Below are 24,081 nucleotides of genomic sequence, written 5' to 3' on the forward strand. Positions count from 1 at the left end.
TGACAATTTCCAGGTTTAGGACAGAACTGTAATTGACGGCCAAATATCGTAACTGTCAAAATTCCACTCACAAAGCTACAAAATACGTTTGGGACCGATTTTACTCGATTTTAAGAGTGTTTTGTGGTTTTATAGCTTTATAGAGAGGATTTTAACGGTTGTCATATTTAAAAATAAGTCAGAAACGCACAACCAAATGTAATAAATGCCAAAAATGCTCTAATAAAGTTATAAAATGTATTCAACCAAAGACAAGCTGGATTCGTTACTTTTCAAAGATGTTTTACTGATTGAATTTGACAGTTTACAGGTTTAGAACAAACAAAAGACTGACCGCCAAATATCAACTGTCAAAACGTAATAATGTAATAGAAAGGAAAATCAAGGTTAAGGAATAACACTGTCGTCACAAGAAGGTAAATGTTTTAAGTTCACATTTATGTTACGTCAACTGTTACGTCACTCCATTTTACTTTGATTTTTGCTGTATATTGGTGGTATCTGAGGGACTAAACTATAGTGAGCAATAGGCTTATTATTAAACAGTTGTAAAAAAATAACTATTACGTAACTGGTTAAACAGGATTTTAAAAATACTTACCAATAATAGAACGAATGAATTTTCTTGTAAGGCACTAAGACAACCCAGAAAAGACACCACCATGATGATTGCAGCTACTATGACCAGAATGTAGATACCAATGTAGAACTGGGTAGCATTGAGGATGTTCAGCCATTCGTTGATACCTGGTTCGAAACGTAACCACAGGCAAAGGGCAAAAACTGCAGCACCAATAACCTGAAATTAATTCCTTTTATTACTTTTTCATACTGAAATAAGTCTTAGATAAAAAAAAGTTAAATAAAACTGCACTTTGTAAGATTGCGTTTAAAAATTCCAGGTGCAACTGAATGAAAAGCTTCTCCTAGTTAAGAGGTGTGGTTTTAATACTTTTGCTCTTACAGTAACCAATACTACATTTAACAAGAAATTCTCGATAGTAAGAACATTAGGAGAAGCTACTTGAACTAAAATTGGACCATTTCGACTGTAATTACCGAGTAGCAGTAATAAAGTGGGGTAAATGGGGCAAGCTATAGCGACAACGGTTCAAGCGTTTGTTTTAGCCACAACATTTGTCAGTATAAGGAGCAGCGTGGGAATGGGAGAGTACGCAATATATCTGGGTCTTTGCGTATTCCAGACAATTAATTATTTATTAGAGAGTACAGTTTAAAGCACATAAGAAAACACGCAATGCTGCCTTTTTTCAGCCAATAAGGACAATCGTTTCCCATCTCCATAAACCCCAATACATTTCTGACGTTCGACTCATCCGGTCTCATTTGGGAAATGCCCCCGTAGTCGACAAGGCTAGTCTTATAGTAATGGCTTAGGTGAAATTGGCCCAATAAACATGGGAAGTTGGGACGTTTTCGTGAGCAGAATGGCCAATTTTTCTAAACTTTAGATCTCTTTATTGCAACTCTGGAACGAGGTTTACCTTAGGTAATAACCGCAAGTATGAGTCCAGGAAGTTGTCGAATTAACTCCCTCAAGGACAATTAACTTCAATCAAACGTCAATTATCAAAATTATACTTTTTTCCTTGTCGAAAAATTAGCATTAGCACGCTCGAATAATTATTTGCTGCCACATCATTTCCAATTGAATTAGCGGCCTGATCGTTCCATTTTCCTCGAAGGGCGAAATACCGAGGACGTGCTAAAATTAATCGATGGACCCGGAACGCATCAGTTTCGGTTTTCCTCATTTCCGTCTGGTGTTCATTTTCGATTTTCCCTCGATAAACGCTGAAGCTGACTGATGTTGTGGTCGTTCCTAATGCTCAAACAATCCACGTCGTAGATTTGACCATTCACTTTCAATTGCTATGCCCATTTGTGACCGAACCATTACTCTTAACGAGAGGGTTCAGGCTCTACCTAGAAAAACAACTTTCGAAAGAAATCGACTTCTGGGTTGAATTGCTATTTAATAAACTTGTTATTACTGTGAAACACGAAGAATACCTATGCTTTATTGTAGCGTAAACGTCTCAGGAAATTGAAATTGCAAAGTTGTGACAATGATGAGGAATCAGACGGAAATTTTCCAGCAAGCCGTGTTTATAAAGGAAAGAATTTAATTTTACGTTTCTTTGTTTTGGATTCTGTAGCAAAGACTGCATTTTCTATAAATTTTCCTGTTCTAACATTTTAATGTAATACCAATGTTTATGCTAGACATTGCATCGAAATAGGAGTTGATTCTAGTTTTGTATTAAATTACTTTTAGATTATTCCAGTTGATATTTTACTTGATAAAAATATGGTACTAAAAAAAAAATAGCGTGAAAAAGAACGTTCTCACCATACAAAACGCAGTTTAGGAACGAAAAGATTTTCCTTTTGTCGGACTGAAATTTATTTCGTCGTGCATAAAGGTAAAGAGATATATGTGAGTTTTTCCACAGCTTTCGCCTATGAATATATATGGTATTTTTATTAAGTGCCAATTTTCCGCTAGTCGAATTATTATTAGGCCAGAAATTTATGTTCGGTTTAATACTAGATGTTCGAGGGAAGGTTGACTTTGTTAATGGTAGGAGCCTGAAACCGAATCAAAGTGCTCTCGAATCGTCAAAGCACAAACAGAATTTCAGTAACAATTAGCGGAACCTCAAGACATTGAGATGACGACTAACCAATAATTCAATTATCAATCCCCTTCTCTTTGCGTACATGGAATGTCGTCGAAAATGGGAGCTTCCACTTAGTGTTTATTAGAAATTGCGTATAGAAGAGTGTCTCAGGTAAATCTAGTTCCCTTTTATATAAAATTTTGACTAGGTTCAACTCGAAGAAGGTTCCCATAATCTAAGAGGATATGACAGGCATTTTTGTCACTCAATGAAACGAAAAACCATTTTCCAAAAGACCTCAAAATTTGCGTAATTTCCTGAAACCATTCACTCGTGCTCGGTTGCTGTTAGGAGAATCGCCGAAGCGCACTGATGTCGGAGGGCCGAAGTATTGTCACGATATCTCGGCTCATTTAGTTTCGATGGGCCCCACTTCGTTACTGCCGTTCTCTGATTACGTCAGTAATGGTCCGACTTACAGCCTGGAGGGATTTATGCTTGGTGCTTTTCTTGACCTATTGCATCAGTTCGGGTCGCTTTCTTGTCTGCTCAACTTCAGGAATCTAATTATTAGCTTTCATTAGGGTCCGCAGCACTTTAGGACAGTTGGGCAGCAGATTTGTGTTTAACTTGGATTTCAAATGTCTGAATGAATGTGAAATTGTATTAGATGTAAATCTCTTGGCATTTTCGATATTCAAAGTAGTTCAAAATTCAGTGAAAGAATTAGACTGAAAACAGCAAAGAACATTATGCTTCTGACCTGACTGGCTCTGAAATAAAAGCAATTTCGGTCGGAATAAATCTGTAATTCCTTGCAGTCAGTAACCGAATAAAAGCGCACCAAGTTTACGACGTTGCACTCGGAAATTCTGCTACATATTTTTACCTTTATCATTGGCGAAATAAATTTCACGGAACAAGTAACAAAAGAGAAATCCCGACCCGAAAAACTATATCCTAAACCGTGTATTGTTCGAGTGGAACGAGCGACGCCAGACTGTTGACTCTACGAGAAGCAAAGGAATTTCGATCTTTATTTTTCTAGCACCAGCTCTAATCGAAAAACAAATACTGAAACTGAGTCACTTTTTGAGATTAAGAAGTTATATCAATCAAAGCAAAAACCTGCTTTTCAGATCACGATAAATGCTAAGTTGGTTCATAATTTAGTAAGGTATGACACACATTAATTGTAAGTAAACAGTTATTGTAAACTGCGTCAAGAAGTTATCACTATAGTTGGTATCACTAAAGTTTCGTATCACCCATTAAAAAGTGAATTGTTAGAATTCTTTAATTTTATGAACTGTCAATTCGTTAATTTTTAATTAACGTCCAAAATGTTACTTTTTAGTGTCAAAGCTGAATTGTCACTGAAATATCTGTGCTCAGATTTGACTCTGCCAATTTAATCAGGAAAAATTACTTCTTAAATTTCCAAACTCACTAAACCCACCATGATATATGCGGTTTTTCAATTTTTAAGTTGCCAACAACAATTTTTCACTTTCACAATCAAAATTGAAGAAATTGTCAGTTTTCAACGTTTCAAAAAAACATCAAGATAATCAAAGAGTAGCCAGTAAAGAACTAGAATAGAATCATCTAAAAATCCAAAAGAAGAAATATTACACAGTCAGAGAAAACTAACCTTTTTAGGCTACTTAGAATCTTAGAATATTGTGGTTTTCCTCAATTTCTTTAAACTTTCATTTGGTTTTTGGGCCGCTTCTAAAATATGAAAGAAATGTTTCTGTAGAAACACCATATAATATGAAAACTCATACAGAAACTAGCCTTTCAGTTTTAGTGTACTTTTTCAGGTTATTGAATAGGACATTCAATGAGGAATCTAAAAACTTCATATGGGTTTGACATGCGATTTTGTTCTTTACTGTCCTTTAAAATTTTGTACTTTTTTTGGGGGTATGGAATAGGATATTCAATAAGGATTCTAAAAGTGTGCTTCATCTCACTCTAAATGATTTTACAGGCGATTTTGTCGACAGCTTTTCAAACTTCAACATTGCTTTTCTCACTGACTGTACTAAATTTTGTACTGTTTTTTCAAGTTATTAAATTCGGAAACTTAATGAAGATCTCAAAAATGTGCTCAAATCAGTCATTTTTCTACTCCAAAGGTAAAAACTTGCCTAAAGTCTGTAAGAATTAAAGTTTAACACCGTTTTCTTACAGTTTTGGAAAAAAGACGTGTTCCTGAGATTTATGACAGTGATATTGACAATTGTCACGTGACCGTCTTAACTAAATAGTGTTCTAGACCTACGTGACAACTGTCCAAAGTCAAAACTAGCAAACTGTGCTCAAAAGTTCCATAAATCAAGATTTAGAAAAGTTTTCTTGCAGTATTTGATTTAAAACGTGTGTTTTTGAGATTTATGGCAGTTACTTTGACAGCTGTCACGTGACCATCAAAGTATAGTTAATATAGCAAACTGGCATTATTTTTTGATGTAGAATCGATGATTCAAATGTTTCGTAATCATTAAAAAAAACACCCTGTATAATAATGGAAAATGAAACTTGTTTCCCTTATATAAATGGTTTTTGAACTACCATTTTTTGACCGATTATTCTACCGCCATTAAATATTTTAACTTGGCAACACTGCCACTGAGAAATCCTGAACTTCTAATTCACTTTTATTTGAAACACTTTGGTTAGGTTAAGTTCTACTTACGAAAAAAACCTCTGAAATTTTAATTCTATACTAAACTCGTTTTCAGTATATTGAATGTGGATTAACCTCATTTTTCAAATGAACAATTAATGGTATTACAGTGACAGAAATATTATTGACTTTACAGGGATAAAATCGAAAAAAACTCGGCGAAAAAAAAAATAATGAAACGCTGGAAATAAACCTGAACACGTTTTCCAACAACCTGCATTAATCAGATATAACAGAGTAAATAAAAACTTTACTAATACTGTTTGGAAACGACGTAACGAGCCGATAAACGAAAATATCCAGGGGGCAAAATAAATTACATTCGACTGGAAAGGAAATTCATGTAGACGATAAAACTTAGTTAATTGAGATCTGTATTTTTGCGCAACTGCTCTGACAATATACCAAATTTATCTTCGGGTTAGGAAAAACAAACATAATTACACTGAAACAGAATGAAATGTTCTTGGAGTAAATTAGTTGCAGTTAACTGAAATTATACACTTTTTTTCAATTGAATAGATTTTCACTGTGTTGGTTCAAATTTGTAGTGTAAATTTGAAAACCTGGCCCAAAATAGCTATAGGGGATGGACTTTACTGAACTGAATATTAACTAAATTAATTCATAACTTTGGATAATTTTGATTCCCTTCCGCAAACCGGTGCAATTAAATCCGAAACGTTTGAAAGTTTAGCATAAATAAACCAGACAAAATTTCATTAACTCCATAAATATGCGTTACTAAACGGGACAATGCAACGTTTGGACTGATAATTAGCAGATTTATTTAGCCATAAACAATGGCCGATGCAGGCAAATATTACATTTCAAATCAATTACGCGTAAAACAAAATTTGCCCATCAATTTTCTGCTCTTGTTTAATTCACAAATTAGCAAATAATGGTCCTTATTGGAGTATTAATGTTTGTTTTAATACGAATTTATCATACGTCCGGGGTATTCCAATTAAGCCGCTCGCATGATTTATATGCACACAAGGCGCAGACATAACGTTCGATTCTCCCTTAGGACGTTTGAGCTGGTTTCAAGCTAGATGTTATCTAATAAACCAAGCGAAACATTGCAGCGTCATTACGTATGAAACGCTTTATTACCGAGCGGTTACCAAACTATCGATTCGAGATTCCCTTTGGAGAATTTTGGAGAGGAAATAATATTTTCTCTTTTGCCAAAACTCAAGTACGGTCCGTGCACCTACGCCAATTTAAAAAGCAATTTGAATCGCCATTCAGCGCTAAAATCTCTTCGGCTGATTGAACCAGTAGACTGTGAAGACGGCTTAACGAAGTAAGGCCTGAAAAATTCGTTTAGTATGTCAGCCAATGTTGTTTTGTTTTTATTTATTACTTCTACTACAAGCTTTTTAAATTTGATTTTATATCACATTAAATATCTGATGAGAATAGTAAGGAACTAGCTTTTTATTTTATGTATGTTTGTGAAACTATTACAAAATTATGTGATTTCCAAAGGGATACAGCAAAAAGTTTTTTTTATTCTAACCTAACCTAATGGACAAAATTACAGATTTGTATTAGAGCAACTTACTGTTTAGGTACTGCCATACACAATACACTATTTTATTAATTTTTGAAGAAATTTTATATAAAAAGCAATAAACTATGTTATCAAATTCCTAAATTGCTCTCTCTCCAACTTTTTACTTTTTAGAGAGATTTTGTATAAAGCAGATTTACATTGCTTCGATTTGACAAAATCAAAACATATCATTTAGTTTTAGTCATTATTCTAGACACTTATTAGGATATAAATATTTGGATTAATATTTATAATGCAATCTTAATAAAGGCTTTCTTCATTGACTCAAAAAAATTTTACAATAAAATTTGCCAGATAGATTTGCTTTCATCAAAACAGGTCTTCAAAATTAGTTCCATTAATAAACTCAGAAAAAGCTAAAACTTATTGAATATCAATTTATATAATTTCTGGTATATTTGAATCGGAAATTTTATGTTTGTTGTAATCAGAGGCTGTATGTATGAATGTAATTCAATTATCAATTGCAAATAATTTATATACAGGGTGGTCCAGTTTTAAATGTCAATAATTCACCAATCGATAGCCCATCAAAAAATAAGTTGACTTGCATTATGTCATTTTTCTGAAAAACGTTTCCTAAGGAAGATACAGTCTTCCAAATTTCCATTTAAAAAATCGTTTTATAGTTTAAAACTGAACATCCAAGACTTGTGAAAGTCTTTTTGACTACTAGGAATGGTCTTATGATTCGCTTTCTCAGACTGCCATCCTGGTTGAGTGTCTGGAACTGGCATACAAGAACTAAAAAAAAGTCCGGAAATCAAGACAAAGATTGTATGGTGCATGAAACTCATTTTTTACTACTAAAAATAATATAAAAATTGACTTTTAATGCTAGAACTGACTTTACTAGGACTAAAGAGAGTCCAAAAGTATATTTTCAAGACTTAAATTGGTGTACAACTCAATTTTCTGGACTGGGCAACAAGTCTTGAAGTAAATTAAATTTTCGGACTATTTTATTTCTAAAAATTAGTTCTCAAGACTATTATTGTAGTATTTGGTACCAACATTTTTTACTTTTATTACTGAAGAAACTTGACTTTTGGAAATAGTCTTAAACTCGATTTTTCAGTCTTAAAAAGCACTAAAAACAGTCTGAATTTCTTAGAGATGCTACAATTTATTGCACCTATGAGTGTAGAAGTCTATTTAATAGTGAAGAAGCTTGAAATAACATTTTCAAGATTATGGTCAGTGGAAAAACTGGCTTTTAGGCCTGATAAGTCAAAAACTTTGTAAAGATAGTCTTGAAACTCGATTTGAGGCACTGAAAACAGCCTTAAAACACTAAAAACAGTCTAGTTTATTAAGAAATACCCGAATTTTTAGCACTGAGGTGTCTAGAAGTCGATTTAATAGTGACAAAGCTTGGAATGCTATTTTAAGTCTTTGAAGAATGTAAAAATTGTTTTTTAAGTTTGCTATGTCAATAACTTGGTGAAGATAGTCGAACTCGATTTTCCAAGCTGAAAGCAGTTTTGAAGCACTAAAAATAGTCCAGAATTCGAAGAAAATGAAAAGCAAAGTAAAAAGAAAGTTCGTTTTCAAGACAATTTTCATGAATCTAATGTTAATGTCCTGCATCTAAGACTATTTTCAAGACTAAAATATTGAAATTTGTCTTCAAATTATGAAAACTTACTTCAAATGCAAATTTTCAGCTTCTGATGTCACTTTTCATTAGTTCAGTCACATTTTGGGGTTCAAGTCAATTTTTAAGGTTTAAATGTATGAATTTGTAGCTATACTGTTAGAACTGCTTTTTAGGACATCCTGCATGCATCAAGATAGTATAAATATGCCAAAAACGAGCAACTTATGGGTATTTAATTATCAGGGAGAAACAATATAAAGTGAATAGAGTAAACTAGTTCAACTGGAAAAACTATTATAGAAAACCTAAACATTTGCACATTCAAGCCTGCTTTACCAAATTTAAACTTAATAAAGATGTATACAATACTCAAATTATTTAAAATTACAAAAACCATTTAGTGTATTCTGGTTTAGCCTCTTAAAATTTGTTGATCTTTCGTTTTTAGAACACCCTGCAAATGTGGGGAAAAAGAAGAGTACAAAATACAAAAAAAAGTTTATTGGATAGATACAAACGACCATGAATTTTGACTTTTTGAAAAACCTAAAAAAAATTTTGTTTCTTTTAAATCTTAATTACTTTCACATAAGTTATTGAAACAGATTGACTACTTTATGCATTAAAAAACTATAAAAATAACCCTAACTATTAAAACCCGCTCAACTACATTAAAACCTTTACAAAACTTCGAACTTCAATTAACCTAGCAGCTATTAAGCAATTGCTCTACCACAAAAGCCATTCAATCACCCATTTCCACGGTCTGGAAAAACTAATTACGACTTCTAATGGCGTCCGACACAAAACACGTGATGGAAAACAACTAAATGGAAATGCCGGTTCAGTTTCACTGGGCTTTCTGGTTGACCTGATCCATTTACGTCAACATGCTTCGGCTATTGTGTTACATATAAACTCTTTAGGTGAGCGTTGGTGAACTATAATTATCATATCAACTTGTTAAAGTCCGTTTGTGTGTGATAATAATCTATTTGCTTGAGTAGCAAAAATAAGCGTAATTTATTGAAAATAGTTTTGCCCGAATCCCTGGAATAACGGTAAAAGCCTGCAGGCACCGCAAGGAATATACGATCCAATTTGACTATCTGGATAGAGCAATAGAGAAACTCTTGTTTAACTCGAGTGCTCGCCATGAAAGATCTAAATCGAATTTTAGAACAGATTATTATTATGCTCAAATTCCGTGAGGAATTCCATTTTGCTTGATTGTATTTGAGCGAGTATTCCTGTTGAAGTAATAAGCGCCTAACTGCAGTTAAAGTGCTAGTCGTAACGTCCCAAATTATGACAATCATATACGCCAAATGCGGGCGCCACTCGGTAGAAAAGTAATTCTTTCTTGGAAAAATACACGAGATGAAATTAAGCCCACAATTTTAATGAATGTTTTTATTTGAAATGTAAGAAAACAGACCTCGAAGCCCCTTCGTTATATTATTGGATCTCTTGTTTCATGTTGTTTTTCCTCTATTAATTGTAACAAAAACCTATCGGCCAGGCCAAAAATAAATCATCATTATTTCCAGAATTGATCTTTCCTTTTTTTGCCCCATGGAAACCATCATTTAATTTGACGATTGTGCGAAAGTTTCATCCTCGCCACGTTGCACGAGACGGTTAATAAATTAACAACTTAATAGAGGAACATCTGCAGAATTAATTAAAATATATTTTAAACTTATGCCTAACTCTCGAGTAGCTCGAACGAAAGAGATGCTCTAAGAAGTTACTTTGAACTTATGCAACGTTGTTTTAAACCGCCCCCGAGGAAGTTTGTTAATTTATTATTTCTTACAAATTGAATTCAAAATCGTCTACAAGTGAAAACGATCTTTGAGTTTTCTAAAATTAACTTAAACAAGTTCGGTGTAATTAACTCTTTTTTTAACTTTTTTTAACATTGGCAATGTTGAAAACTAGTTTCAGATTCAAAGTAATTAATTATCGGTTTTCAGAACAGTTTACATACATAATTTAGAGTTGAAAGAAGTTCAGAAAGTTGATTAAAATTTATTTAAAGTTATGTACCGCAAATGTCAAGTAACATAGTTATGTAACATTAAATACAGAGTGGAAGGTGACTTTGACAGGTTCGAATTTAACAGCTCATAACTCGATGATCTTGGTAGTTACAGGGTGGTTGGTATACCAAAATGTAGCCCTTTAAATCCTCTTTAAATCGCCCTCTTTAGGTTAGGTACCGCATATGTCAAATAAGAGTTGACTGAGGGGAAGCGTTACTTTGAGAGGTTCGAGTTGAACAGCCCATAACTCGATTATCCAAAATGAAACTGGATGGAATAAGTGAAGATGTAAAAGAGACATCGTTTTTCAGATTTCTTTAAATCATAATCTCAAATAATAGAGCAGTTAATTCATCAAAATTTCCGGGTCTCACTGTTCAAATTTCTGTCAAAAAAATGAATTTACAAAGGATCTGCAAAATGCAAATGACTGTACAAACTATTCCATTTACGTTGGTGAATTTTGTCTGTAAAGACCTTCAATGAAGTGGAATTTATATTCAAAAAGAGAAATTGGTAATTTCTTGACATCCTCTGTATCAAAAAATTGAGTTTTTCTTTAAGATTATGTTTTGGAGTGCACTTAAGAGTATGACAACGTGTGGATGAAATTACTAATTTGTAAAACTATAGCCATGCAAACTAATCTAGCCACGCTTGTGTTATTTGACATAAAGCGGAAAATTCGTCATTAACTTAAAACATCGTTTTTCTCATTTCTTTAAATCATAATCTCAAATAATAGAAACAGTTAATTTATCAAAATTTCCGGGTCTCACTGTTCAAATTTCTGTAAAAAAATGGATTTACAAAGGATCTGCAAAATGCAAATTACTGTACACACTTTTCCATTTACGTTGATGAATTTTGTCTGTAAAGACCTTCAATGAAGTGGAATTTATATTCAAAAAGAGAAATTGGTAATTTCTTGACATCCTCTGTATCAAAAAATTGAGTTTTTCTTTAAGATTATGTTTTTGAGTGCACTTAAGAGTATGACAACGTGTGGATTAAATTACTAATTTGTAAAACTATAGCCATGCAAACCTAATCTAGCTAGGCTTGTGTTATTTAACATAAAGCGGAAAATTCCTCATTAACTTAAATCAGCTTGGGAGTTTCACGCTGTTAACGAAAAATCCTTTGCGTGCTTGCCTTCGTCTGAGAGAATGTTCGTGTTAAATTGGCAAAGACAGTTCTAACTATCAAAAGGGGCCTGCACTTGAAAAGGAAAGTTCCCCAATCCTTATTAGGTGCCTAAAAGCAGAGTAATTGCAAATTTAAGACAAAGCTTTGGGTTTAAGAGGATTTCTTATTGCTTTCACGTCACACTGACGATCTAGTTATATCTCATGGGGGATATCAAGACACAGACCTGGTTACGGAGGGGTGAATATCTAATTAGTCGGGGCGAGAGAAACTGAATTGTCTGAGGACACGTTTCAGTTTGGTGGTTCGCGTTTAAAACTTTATGGATTCCGATTTTCACGCAATTTACATAACCACCAAGACTCGGAAAACTTGTGTTAGTTCAGTGGCGGGCAATTAAGCCGGGTCCGGGCTGGACAAATACTACTGCGCTAACCTCAAACTGGCAAATACCTACGTGACCGAACAATGCACGACCCGAAATTCTCAATCTAATTGAAATTCCATTAGCTAACGGAACGTATTGATCAAATCCAATGTCTATATTGGCATTTATTGCCGTAACAAGTGACACGCTCAGAAGGAAATCAACCATCAAAGGGAGCATCATTAAACGAGCGGAACTAGAACGAAAAAAGCTTGGTAATTTGCCAGCCAAAAGTTCGTTTATTGACTAACAAACTTTTATCGATAATACCAAAACAAATTGGAAATTCACGTTATACCAAACGTGTTAAGGCAAGAATTATCCTTGTAAGTAAACACCCAAAACCAATAAAGCGCGTCGAACATCAGATGCAGGAGCCGAAAGTCTACGGGTTTCTCTATTAAACGTGGTGTAATATCTAGAACGTGCAAACAAAGGTGTCAACGGCACAGACCCAAAATCCTGAACCTTACTTAAATTGAGTTTTGCCAACCCGACCTGGTATTAAGTCCTTTCTTTTCGGGTGTTCGCAATTTAATACCATGTTGGCTAAAGCTGGTGTTATTAAATTTACGCCCCGACAATTCTAATCACTTAATTGGGAAAGTAGCATTCAGCTCTATTTAAACTAATTTTAAATTATAGGATTTTATGTCGTTCTTGTGGGCCTGAATAATCCTTGTGACTTGTTCAATCATTTAGAATCACCATCAAGTATCTATACTTTTAATGTGATTCATAATCTAATGTAAGGATTTGATTAAAGGTGGTTTAGTACCTTGATAAATAGATGAAAAATGATTGATAAAAGGGATTGAAAATTAGTTTCATTTATAAAACCGCAAACGCTCCGTTTGCCAGCCATAGCTAAATTTGTTAGTGATGTTCGTATAAATCAAACCGGATAATGAATGCAATTATTTTATGTAACTATCTTGATTTTTTAGTATTTCAGCAATAATTGTACTAAACAGAAGAATACAATCACAAGCAATACAAGCAGAAATTGATATTTTCAAAAAAGTATATCAAAATAGGGTACTTAGTGATTGTAGTTAGTGACACATTAAAAAGTTATAATGAGTACCATTTAACGTATTTTCTTAATAAAAGAATTGATAGTAAATCTAGCAATAGCACGAAAACTATGCTCTTTAAATTTAACAACTTGTGACATTTATTCATTAACACCCTGTACAGGGTGTCCGGATTTAGTGTGTTTTGACAGGAAAACCCCATTTCCCAGCTAGATAGGAAAAAACTAGTATACTAGGTCGATTTATGAGAAAAGATTTATAGATAGATTTATTAAATAATTGAAGTGAAACCAAAACATTCTTAAGGCATTTTTAGCTTAGCTTTTTTGCTACTGCTTTCTGTTTTCTCAATAATTTTCATGTTTCTTATTTTAAATGGAATTCATAATGAAATATCTTTAAAAAATGTCTGTTTTTAAACATTTACTACGATTTAAGTATGTCTATAGTTACAAATAACTGGAATATGAAGTTAACTTGCAATGAGTAACAGACTAGACTCAATAACTAATTAATTTTTCAATATTTTCACACACATTAAAGTAACTAAGGAACTAATTTTTAAATTATTGGTAGAAAATGAGTAAAAATAAAGTAAAGAAAAAAAATTGAAACTTTGACTCAAAAAAGTTATAGTCAACTGTCATTTCAATTTAAAATAATAAAGTTAGGTAAATTTTTTGAGAAAACGGTAAACATTAGCAAAAAACCTAGCACGCCACTGGTATCAGATCGAAAAAGTGCTTTATAGTAATTAAGATACTAAGGGCATTATAAGAACAATAATGCATGAGGTCGATAGGGTATAATAGCCCTGTCGGACATTAAGAATGTTTTCGTTTCACTTTGATATTTTAATAACCAAAAAAGTGGTGAGGAGATTTTAAAATGGTCGAAATTTGAAAAACGCCTTCTAGTGCCGTAAACTGACAAGATATCAAAATATAGTTTTTGCCATTAATATTTTCTCAAAAATAGACCTCTAGACATGTATACTAGTTTTTTTTTCTATCTAGCAGGGAAATTGAGTTTTTCTGTCAAAAAACACTAAATCCGGACACCCTGTATATGACTTAATATTTTTTGAGAAAATAATAAAAGCAATCTCAATAATTGGAACCAACCAAAATTCACGAAGAGAGCTATACGGAATGTCTCAAATGCAATATACAGGGTGTCGCTAAATTGGTGTCACAAACTGTAAGACTAGAGATAAGTATGTTTCGTTGTTTTTACCTCTATGGGATTGAATTTAACATTTTAATGGCCGATTGAACAAACGAATTTTTAACCTAAGTTGCATGTGACATTTCAGGTTGCAAAATGTCCCAGTCAAAACAAGACTTAACTAAGTGAGCTTAAAAATACGCAGAGCTGCTACTGGATTTCAAGAGTGTTTTGTAGTTTAGAGCTTTATGGAGAACATTGTGACGGTTGTCATATTAAAAAATAAACTAAAATTAAGTTAGAATCAGACAACCAAATGTTAAAACAGCCAAAAATTTACTGTTGAAGGTGTAAGAGACACTCAACCAAAGTCCACTGATTGTGTTACTTACATTGTTACTTTCCATGTTTCCATGGGATTGAACTTGACAGTTTTCAAGTTTAGAACAGAGCTGTAACTGACGACCAAATGTCATAACTGTCAAAATCATCCATTCATAATGATAGAAGTTTAGTACTGTTTTTAGTGGATTTTAAGAGTGTTGTGTGGTTTACAGCTTTATGAAGGGGATTTTTTTTATCATATTTAAAAAATAGACTAAAATCAAGTCAGAAACATCCAACCAAATGTTACAAATCTCAAAAATGCACTGATAAAAGTGTAAAATGCATTCAACCAAAGTCCACTGATGTTGTTATTTTCCAGTTTTCAGTTTTCCAGTTCTATCAAAATAGCTTCTATGTAAAACTTCTCGGGTTTGCGATATGATTAATCGTGCAATTTACCAACCCTCAAAAAAAATCAAAACAACCAAAACAAAACCGCTATCTATTTCATGTATAAATCTGCATACATTAGGAAACGATCCGGGCCTACACATCCGACAGGCACTTGCCTTGTTAGACGCGATTCACTTTTGCCGCTAAGGTTACATTAATTTAAATTTCCTTTAACGCAATTTGTGTTTTCCCGAGTAATCCGCCTTCGGGTAAGTTGAAGGGAGAGGCGAGAGTAATCTACGGTGTCAGAAAAATTGCTCTGCCGTGAAATAATTCCACCCTGTACCTTATTTATGTCTCTCCACCTTCGAGCTGGTGGAAAACGAGATGTATTATGCATGCACGTATGTAGCACGTTAATGGTTTTTAGTTTACGTTTTTCCTCAGTTAAATTGATGTTGTAAGTGGTGAACACCTTATCACAAGTTAGTTACGTGGTCTGACAGACCAGCCCGAAGGTTTTCCAGTGCAACGAACTTTAAATATGAAAATAAGACAGTTCGCGTCAGCGAATGGAAGACAAATAAAATCCGATTGAAAATCGAGATACGGCCTTTTGCCATTCCATTTGTTATGCAAGCAATTTCTTTGTTGAGATTTGAAATATTACCATTGTTTTCTTGTCTGAGTGCAATATACGCGAACAGATACGGCATTTTTGAGCTTCCCTGCAGGAAATTTGTTTTCGACAATCAGTCTTTGCTCTACGACAAGAAAACCGCCGGATATTTGGAATTTTCCATGCCACACAAATGAACTGATAATCAGAGAGGTAACAACTGACAAAGCCGGCTTTTTACCATTACAGATCAAAAAACATTGCTTTACTGAAACATCTTACACGTTCCAGAATTCATTATGAATTGATTAACCTCAAAATTGTATACAACGATTCTTAATTAAGTTAAACCTATTGTCAGGCAAGCACGTTAATTAGGATCAAAGTTTAATTATCTTTGATCAAACCTCTCTCGTCAAAGCTGCGTTATATCCTGAAATGTACAGAGTGTTATTGACAACCGCGATGTTAATGGTTTTAAAACAATTTCGGAATTTTAATTAACTCGCAGCTTCTTTGCTTCTGCTCATGATGGCAACAAATTAATTTTTGTTCCGACAATTAATAGGCTGGACGGTCAAAGAATACTGGTTCAGACAGGAACAATATTACAACTTTTCGATACACTTTTGGTTTATTTCTTGGCATTGCTATATTATTCGATCGATTTACAGCTTTTGACAGCAAGTAGCATTATGATTCACCCTCTAAGACAAAAGCCCGAGGTTTGCCACATTTCGACGTTCAGCAAATAACATTTCCGACGGCAAGTAATGATTTGTCATGGCTGCGTTTAACAAAAGCGCTCGTTCGAATTCCCGACATTTCAAAAAATTCCTTTTATTGTGACATCGACTGGAAGCCATAGAGGCGATAAATGAATTTATAAGGGCCTGGAAGACGGGCACAAAAAGCAACATTTTCAAAAAAGATGCATTTACATACATCAGTATAGCGGCGAGAACATATTTTTTATAGGAGCAACCGCAACTATCTGTTATTCGAAGTGGTTTTGTATGCGGGGTTTTAGAAATAGGAGCTTATTTCGTTTTTCAGATGATGTAATACGCGACAGAGACGTATGAGAGCGCGATTTCATTCTCCTGGGCGACATACGTGTAAGATAAATCGTGCTAGTCCCTTTGCGACGTATGACGATGTTCTTGTTACATGTTTGTTGTTCCACGAGGATTTTTTGATAAGGTTTACACGGTTGTAATATGACCGTTTTGTTTCACTAGCAACGGGTAAGCCTTCAACCGGGCCAAAAGGGCCGTAAGGGATATCATTGTAGTGCTGAAGGCAACCCGGATATAACTTACGTTTAAGGAAAATTTCTGCTTGAAACAAGGTTTAAAGTTTTCCTTTCAGGAAGTTGCAAACTATACATTGATACTGCTTGTGCCCTAGAGAGGATACCTCCAGTCAAAAACTTTTGCCATTTTTGATCCACATTAATAATTTTCCTTTTAACAGTTACTTAAAATCAATTAACAGTCGAAAATTTACAGATTCTTGCAAATTGCAGCTAATTTTCCCATGTTTGTTACTTGCAGTTGTACTGATTTGTTCCTAACCTAACCTAACCAAATTAATACTATTTTTTTGTGTTCACATTTAACTTAAACGTCATTTATGTCATTGCTTTGCAATTCTTTTCTCATTATTGCTGACAAAACCATTTTAAATCCATGTCATGAAACAAAATTATACCAGCAGTATAAGGTATAAAATTTAAAAAGATTTCAATTCTATAATACGTTTTAAGATACTAAAAAATTTTATCGTACTTTATAGTGCAAGTAAAGTGTAAAGCAATAAAATGTTTTTATGGTTAGCTCTAAAACTCTCATTTTAATTGAACATATAATGGAAAAAGTTTTATTTAGACTGAGGAAAAGGCAGTAGCGTAACATTTTTTTCTATAATCCAGACAATTGTGTGATAGTCGTCAAAATAATTGTTAAAACAGGTTAATTATTGTAAACCACATATTAGTGGTACAAAACAAATTCTTACTTAAAGATTGTCAGTTTGTATATTTGTTTGATTTTATACAAAGTTTGTAAAAAGTATGCAATTTTTAGACATATGGCCATTTATTTTATCATATAACAACTAAAAAATACTTATAACTTGTTATTTTCCTAGAAATTTACCATTTGTGCATTTTCGCTTTTTTACTGATGAGGCATTTATAATTTATTCAGCACTGCGTTGGTAAAAAAAAATTGTCAAAATACTTAATTTATTAGAAATAAATTATATAAAAATATACAGCGTGTTGCTATATAGGGCAGCCCAAAAATAAATGAGAATTGACTTCTCTTTTTTAAATAAAACCCACGTGTATTGTACTTATTTGACTTTGAATTTGTACATTGGGGTGAATTCCAGGTAAATGAATTGGGAGAACGAGATCACTTGATTTAAATTTGTTGAACTTTATGAGAATGCTAACAAAGCAAATGTACTAATGTATCTGAATGATGAAAAAATCTTTCATAGTAACAAAAAGATTCTTATTTAAAAATTATGTTATTATTTGCTTAGCCAACATCTGCCTGAAATTCGGTATTTGTATTAATTATCTTCTTTTTAAATTTTATCTAAAGATATTGTGACATCACAGCATAATATGATTATTGGTTTAATTGAATTTTGGTAACAACTTTTAAATTCTAACGAACATATGTTATCTAGAGAATTTACTTAGACTAACATTTTGAGTTATTAACTGTATATTGCAATTGAAATTTATCAACTAAATCAACAATTACATTGATAATTCTAAATTTTTAAGTTCACTGCAGTGTAAGTAAACATCAAACTTAATTAGTTAATTGAGAAGGTGCACGTTCAGTAGCTAAAGAAGAAAACCAATCAAAATTAACCTTGTTTCGTGAATAAAAATTTCCGAATCGCAGCCTTCGTTTAACACCTTTAAAACGTGTAAAAACTTGATTCTGTCTGGTATTTTACGGAAAAACTTCCCCAATTACTGTCCTTTATTAATTGCATTGTCAGCAGGGACTTCTTGCTGTTAATGATTACTAGAGCGTGCTTAAATACGCGAGCACCTTGCCGTTACTAAATTAAATTTCAAGGGAATTTTCTTGTACAAATTATTACAGTCGACAAAATAAGCAAAAAAACAGAGATGATCACTGACCGTAACAACGTTTACAACGTCTGAATTAAATCGGAACGCGAGCTTAAAGCGGGTTTCCATCAACTTAAATTGTGTTTCCAGATTCAATCGAAGAAAACCGGATCCGGCCCCATTTCGACTGGTAAATTGCAAAAGATATTCAATACAGATTAGGGCAAAACTTCGGCTCCCAATAATTAAAACCGGAGCCCCGCTCGTTAGAAACGTATCCCGTTTAATTAGAGTTTCGGAAAAGTCATTTAAATCCGACGTATTGCTGCGCCATTGCTTTAGGTGTGCTTGTTTTGACTGGATACAAATTCGCCCAGACTTTCTTATTCGAGCCGAGAAAATCGTATCAGAAAACTTCGATAACTGCACTTTATGATTTACTCGACACATAAACTACAACCCATTTTCCGGCTGGAAATACGTAACTTTTACGCCGTTTGGTCGACCAGAAACTTTTCCTGATATTCTCTACTTTATAACGAACGCGATCCAATAAACTAAAGTTTATTGTTTGAAAGTTCCGCCACTTGCCCCCCTTTTGGAATACTTTTTTTATTTTTATTTTTTGGTATATAGTAAGATTGGTTTAGTTTATTACAACCAGGCCATCAATATTCAATTTTTTGTATGTAGATTAACTTAATTTGGATTTTTCCAGCTGCACTGCACCATAGTTTCGCTTTAATTTGTCGTAGCGACACTTTTATCGTTACTTCTAGACCATTAAACTGTATATTCGATTTCGTTTACTACTGTTTAACATTCAAATAGTCTGTTTTTAAGTATTCAATTTCCGACTAAACGTTTGGATTGTTTAGTTACATCTTCATACTGTACAGAGTGGCCACTTTTCGTTAGTTTTACGGGGTACAGAGCAAAGGGTAATAGATAGAAAAAAAAAAAAGGAAGACAAGGCTAGTCTGCTGGACCAATCGGAATTAAGATGTCGTTTTCTGTTTTGGATATACAGAGGATTTTTGGAAGTCAGTCATATTGGATTCTGTGCGATGTATCTCAGCTGTCATTTAAGTTATGTGACGTGAAAATTTGGAAAATCAAATTTAGACAGTTGTAAAAGCTGAAATTGCAAAATACACGTCACGTGACTTTGATTATGCAATTTTGAACTTGCAACACTGTAAAGGCCGCTTGTCACATGTCATAAACAGTCACGTGACCATAAAAAACCAAATTAAACTAAGAAAATTTGCTAAATTAAATTTAGACAGTTCTAAAAGCTGAAATTGCAAAATTCACGTCATGTGACGTTGAATATGCAATTTTAAACTTGCAACACTGTAAAGGCCGGTTACAATCTGTCAAAAACTGTCACGTGATTATAAAAAACAGTTTGAACTAAGAAAATTTCCTAAATTCAATTTAGACAGTTGTAAAAGCTGAAATTGCAAAATAAACACGTCACGTGACGTTGATAATGCAATTTTTAACTTGCAACACTGTAAAGGCCGGTTGTCACATGTCATAAACAGTCACGTGACCATAAAAAACAGTTTAAACTAAGAAAATTCTCTAAATTAAATTTAGAGAGTTGTAAAAGCTGAAATTGCAAAATACACACGTCACGTGATGTTGATTATGAACTTGCCACATTGGCCAGTTGAACCCTGTCAGAAACAGCCACGTGACTTTAAAAATGTTGCTTAAACGTTGAACATTTGGTAAATTAAATTTAGACAGTTCGAAAAAAGGTATAAGAAAAAATAATTATAATAAGTATTTTTCATTAAATTTTGTTTCTTCAGACAATTTACTTGAGTAATAAAGATGAAAATAACAAATTTCTTAGATTTAGGAAATGCGGTCTTTTTCTAACACATTAATATTTTAGAAAAGAGTAGAGATTAAATTATTAGAATAGCTTAAAGATTCAATTCAATGAACCAATAATATATATTGTGTATATAAAAATGGATGATGGAAGTAGATAATACACTATTTATGAAGTAGAATGAAGCAGTGAAGAAGAGTAATAAACACTTTTGAAGTTGTAGCAAAGATGAAAAAAAAGAAGCTTAAAATCCTCTGTTCTTATTTGAATCGTTATCACAAAACGTTGAGAACTTTACCATATGTAAACAAACTGAAAGAACAAAAGAATTCCAATCATTTAACCCAGAAAACGTTTTGGCAGCACGCCTTACAAGGTCAAAACGAACACATGCATGGACAACCTTTGAAAATATCGACATTAATATTTTCCCAGTCAAACCCATAAATCCCGCGCGAACTTCGCCTGGAAATTGGAAAGCTTGTTGTTCCGGTCGGCGAGATTTCCAAAAACACATTATTCGCTTTTTTTTTGTCGACCCTCTCCCCCCCACGGCCACGCGTTATTGTTGACGTGTGTGAAAAACGGCTTTGATGACCCTCGAAAATGTTTTGCTAAAATGATTAGGCCCGGAATATGACGCTTTTAATTCGGAAATTTGCATAAAAATTGCTTCCCCGTCGATTCGGGAATGAAAACTCCCGAATGTCCCGGCGATCGTTAATCAAAGCCGTACACCTGGAAAATGGAGGATTCCCTTTACTCCCTCCTTTAACTTTGTGATTAATTTTAATTCAAGCTTTAAAGGATATCCAGGTTCAAGAAAAGTGTCTCGTGTTTTTTTCTTGTTAAAAACGCTTTTTGTACTTTTTGTTTGCTTGTCTTAGCATGCAAGAGGATTAATCAACTTTTTACAAGAAATGTGTCCTTTTAAAAATTTAAGACATTTAATAATCATATTATTTGGGTTAATAGGTCAAGTACCATAATTTTTACAAATTTCATTTCCTCAAGCCAAGGTTTGTTTACTAAAGCGTAAAATCAATATTCAGCCAGTAAATATCGAGTATACAACTTGCCTTGAAGACGGTTTGTAACCAACTTTTTGCCAATATATAACCACAGAAATGTTCTTTAGTTAATTTACTAATAATTAACATTGTGTTCAGTAATTGAATTTCAGTCTCTTCCATACAGGGTGTTTGTGCCAGAACAACTATCTAGAATGTATCATTAGTTGCAATTAGTGACAAATATTAGATCTGTTTGCAGAAAGAACTAATAACCAGAGGAACATGTCCAGCTATTAGTCATTAACCAGAAAATGTCATTGTCACGTGAGCATTCAGCCAATAAAAGCCAACAGTTTCCGATTTTCAGATATGGTCTACCCCTGAAATAAAGTTGTATATTACATTACAAATTTAGCTGTTAACATTTGAAAGCTTCTCAGTTTTAACTTGTATTCTCAAATTTAGTTGGATTTTAGGTTTCCAGGCTTATTTCTCTTCAACTTTCCTAAATAACTATACATTCTTTCCAGATATTTTTTTGTCAATTGAACGTCTTCCCTGTAGGAAATATCAAGCTTGACAAATGTTTTGTCATGGAGAGTCATGAATCATTTTAATAGTTTCAAAACCATATCTGCTTTATCTTACTAACGTCAGTAACGTTTATCAGCTAAATTGATTTACTATTGATAAAACCGTATCTACGACTCAAAATTATTAGTCTATTGTGAAATACTTATTTATAGTCCAAAATATTTAATTTAAATGGTATTTAGCTAAACAAAGTTATTAGTGAAAAAGTAAAATTAATCCTAATTGAAAACAAACTTAGAGAAATTTTTTAAAGAGTGTTTAAAATTACTCTAACTTCTGTACTTTACTATTACTGATTTTGAGCTCTTTTAAGGGGGGTTCAAATGTAAATACTTAACCTAAGAGTACTTTCTCATAATTCAAAATCACCTATATAGTCGATTTTTGTCGGTTTTGAGACAAATTGGCACAAATTGACCATTGCAAGAAATTAAGGAACCTATTTACTTAATTAAAATCTACTCCTATTTTAAATTAACTCTGCAAAAGATTCGCTTGTGGAAAGGTAAAAATAACAGAATTCCACCACCACCACCTGATTTTCATCAGAGTGGAAAAATAAAGAGAAAATCTTTATCTATAATTCTCGAAATCCTGAGTAATTAAATGAGTCACAGTTAACTAGAAAACCAGTATATTCATTACCCATACAAAAAATTAAAAATAAAATTATTCTTTTAACAAAGAAAATTACTGACTGACAAAGTATATGTACAGTAGTACAGTAACTGTAGAGGTGTTGCTAATTTCCTTTAAAAAGCTTTTGGAGTAAACGCGGTTTTAATTTAACGTTCAAAAAACATTTAAGCGAGGTTGAAACTCGCAAACGAGGACGTGAGTATTCCGGGCCGTAAAGTTGCCGAAACACTTTCCGCACGGGGAGCTTTCGTTTTCTCCATCCCCAAATTAAATTCCATAAATAAAAATAAATTACCTCATGAACGCCGTAATGAGCGTGCGAACTAGTCGAGGCCCGGTAAATAACGGGGTAACTCGCCCTCTTTGAATAAACTTTGGAATTTCAATTTGTTCACGGCTCGAATTAATTCCCTATTTTCAGTCCCCGAAATGTGTTAAGAACGTTGGTGCTGATAAATAGCGAAACTCATGACGTGTCCTTATCTCGATGTTTTTCAATAAGTTGCAACACAGAACGCACAAAGACAACCTTTAGGGCAGGTTTTGTCAAGTGAACAATAACTCACCCATTCCAAAACGTTGGTGAAGAGCAACACATATTTGATAACGGAAATTTGGTTTTCCAATTTCAAAACGTTTCCTTCTCCTTCTCCATCACCTTTTCCTGCCATATTGTCCTTTTAAAAATCACCAAACTACTACCCTAAAACCGTGTACACAACTCCGCGTTAACTAAGCACTGATCACACCTATTTCTAGTTGTTGATTCTATTATTTTGTACAAGGAGACGACGAAAATATCCAATTACTCAGGCAAGGCCTAGTTAGATTTGTTACAGCTTAGTAATAATTATGATACCGCGTTTCTAGATAAGATAAGATATTCTCACTTGCAGGTTGATTCACCTGCGCATATATACCATAGATTACCTACTTTCTTATCAGTCATCAATCAATACTATAATAATGTGTGTTTCAAAAAATATTTAATTGAAAATTTAATTATCGACTTGGGCTAAAGCAAACGTTTCTCAATTTAGTGCCCTAATAAAATCTCATATGATTGCATAGCATATTTCTCTGGGGCGTGGGATCGTAAAACTCCAATTTCACTTGCGTATTAGCCAGGCGCCGTAATACTTTAACAAAATTGTTGTCTTTTTGTATGGTGTTGACAGAGTGAAGTGCCTT

The 24,081-nt window shown here is 33.4% G+C and overlaps 1 protein-coding gene across 1 annotated transcript in view; it reads right to left on the bottom strand.

Moving 5' to 3' along the window:
• The window catches only part of Tsp2A (tetraspanin 2A), a 51,658-nt gene extending 27,920 nt beyond the window's left edge, over window positions 1-23,738 (bottom strand). Inside the window, exons 1-2 of the mRNA XM_081989869.1 lie at window positions 23,457-23,738; window positions 602-799 (exon numbers count right to left, since the gene is read on the bottom strand). Of these exons, the coding sequence (XP_081845995.1) occupies window positions 602-799; window positions 23,457-23,561 (303 nt within the window). The 5' untranslated portion in view covers window positions 23,562-23,738. The remainder of the gene's footprint in view (window positions 1-601; window positions 800-23,456) is intronic.
• Between the last annotated feature and the right edge of the window lie 343 nt (window positions 23,739-24,081).

The sequence above is a fragment of the Ips typographus genome, linkage group LG11 (genome assembly GCF_016097725.1).
Source record: "Ips typographus isolate SLU linkage group LG11, UJ_Ityp_2.0, whole genome shotgun sequence".
Taxonomy (NCBI): domain Eukaryota; kingdom Metazoa; phylum Arthropoda; class Insecta; order Coleoptera; family Curculionidae; genus Ips; species Ips typographus.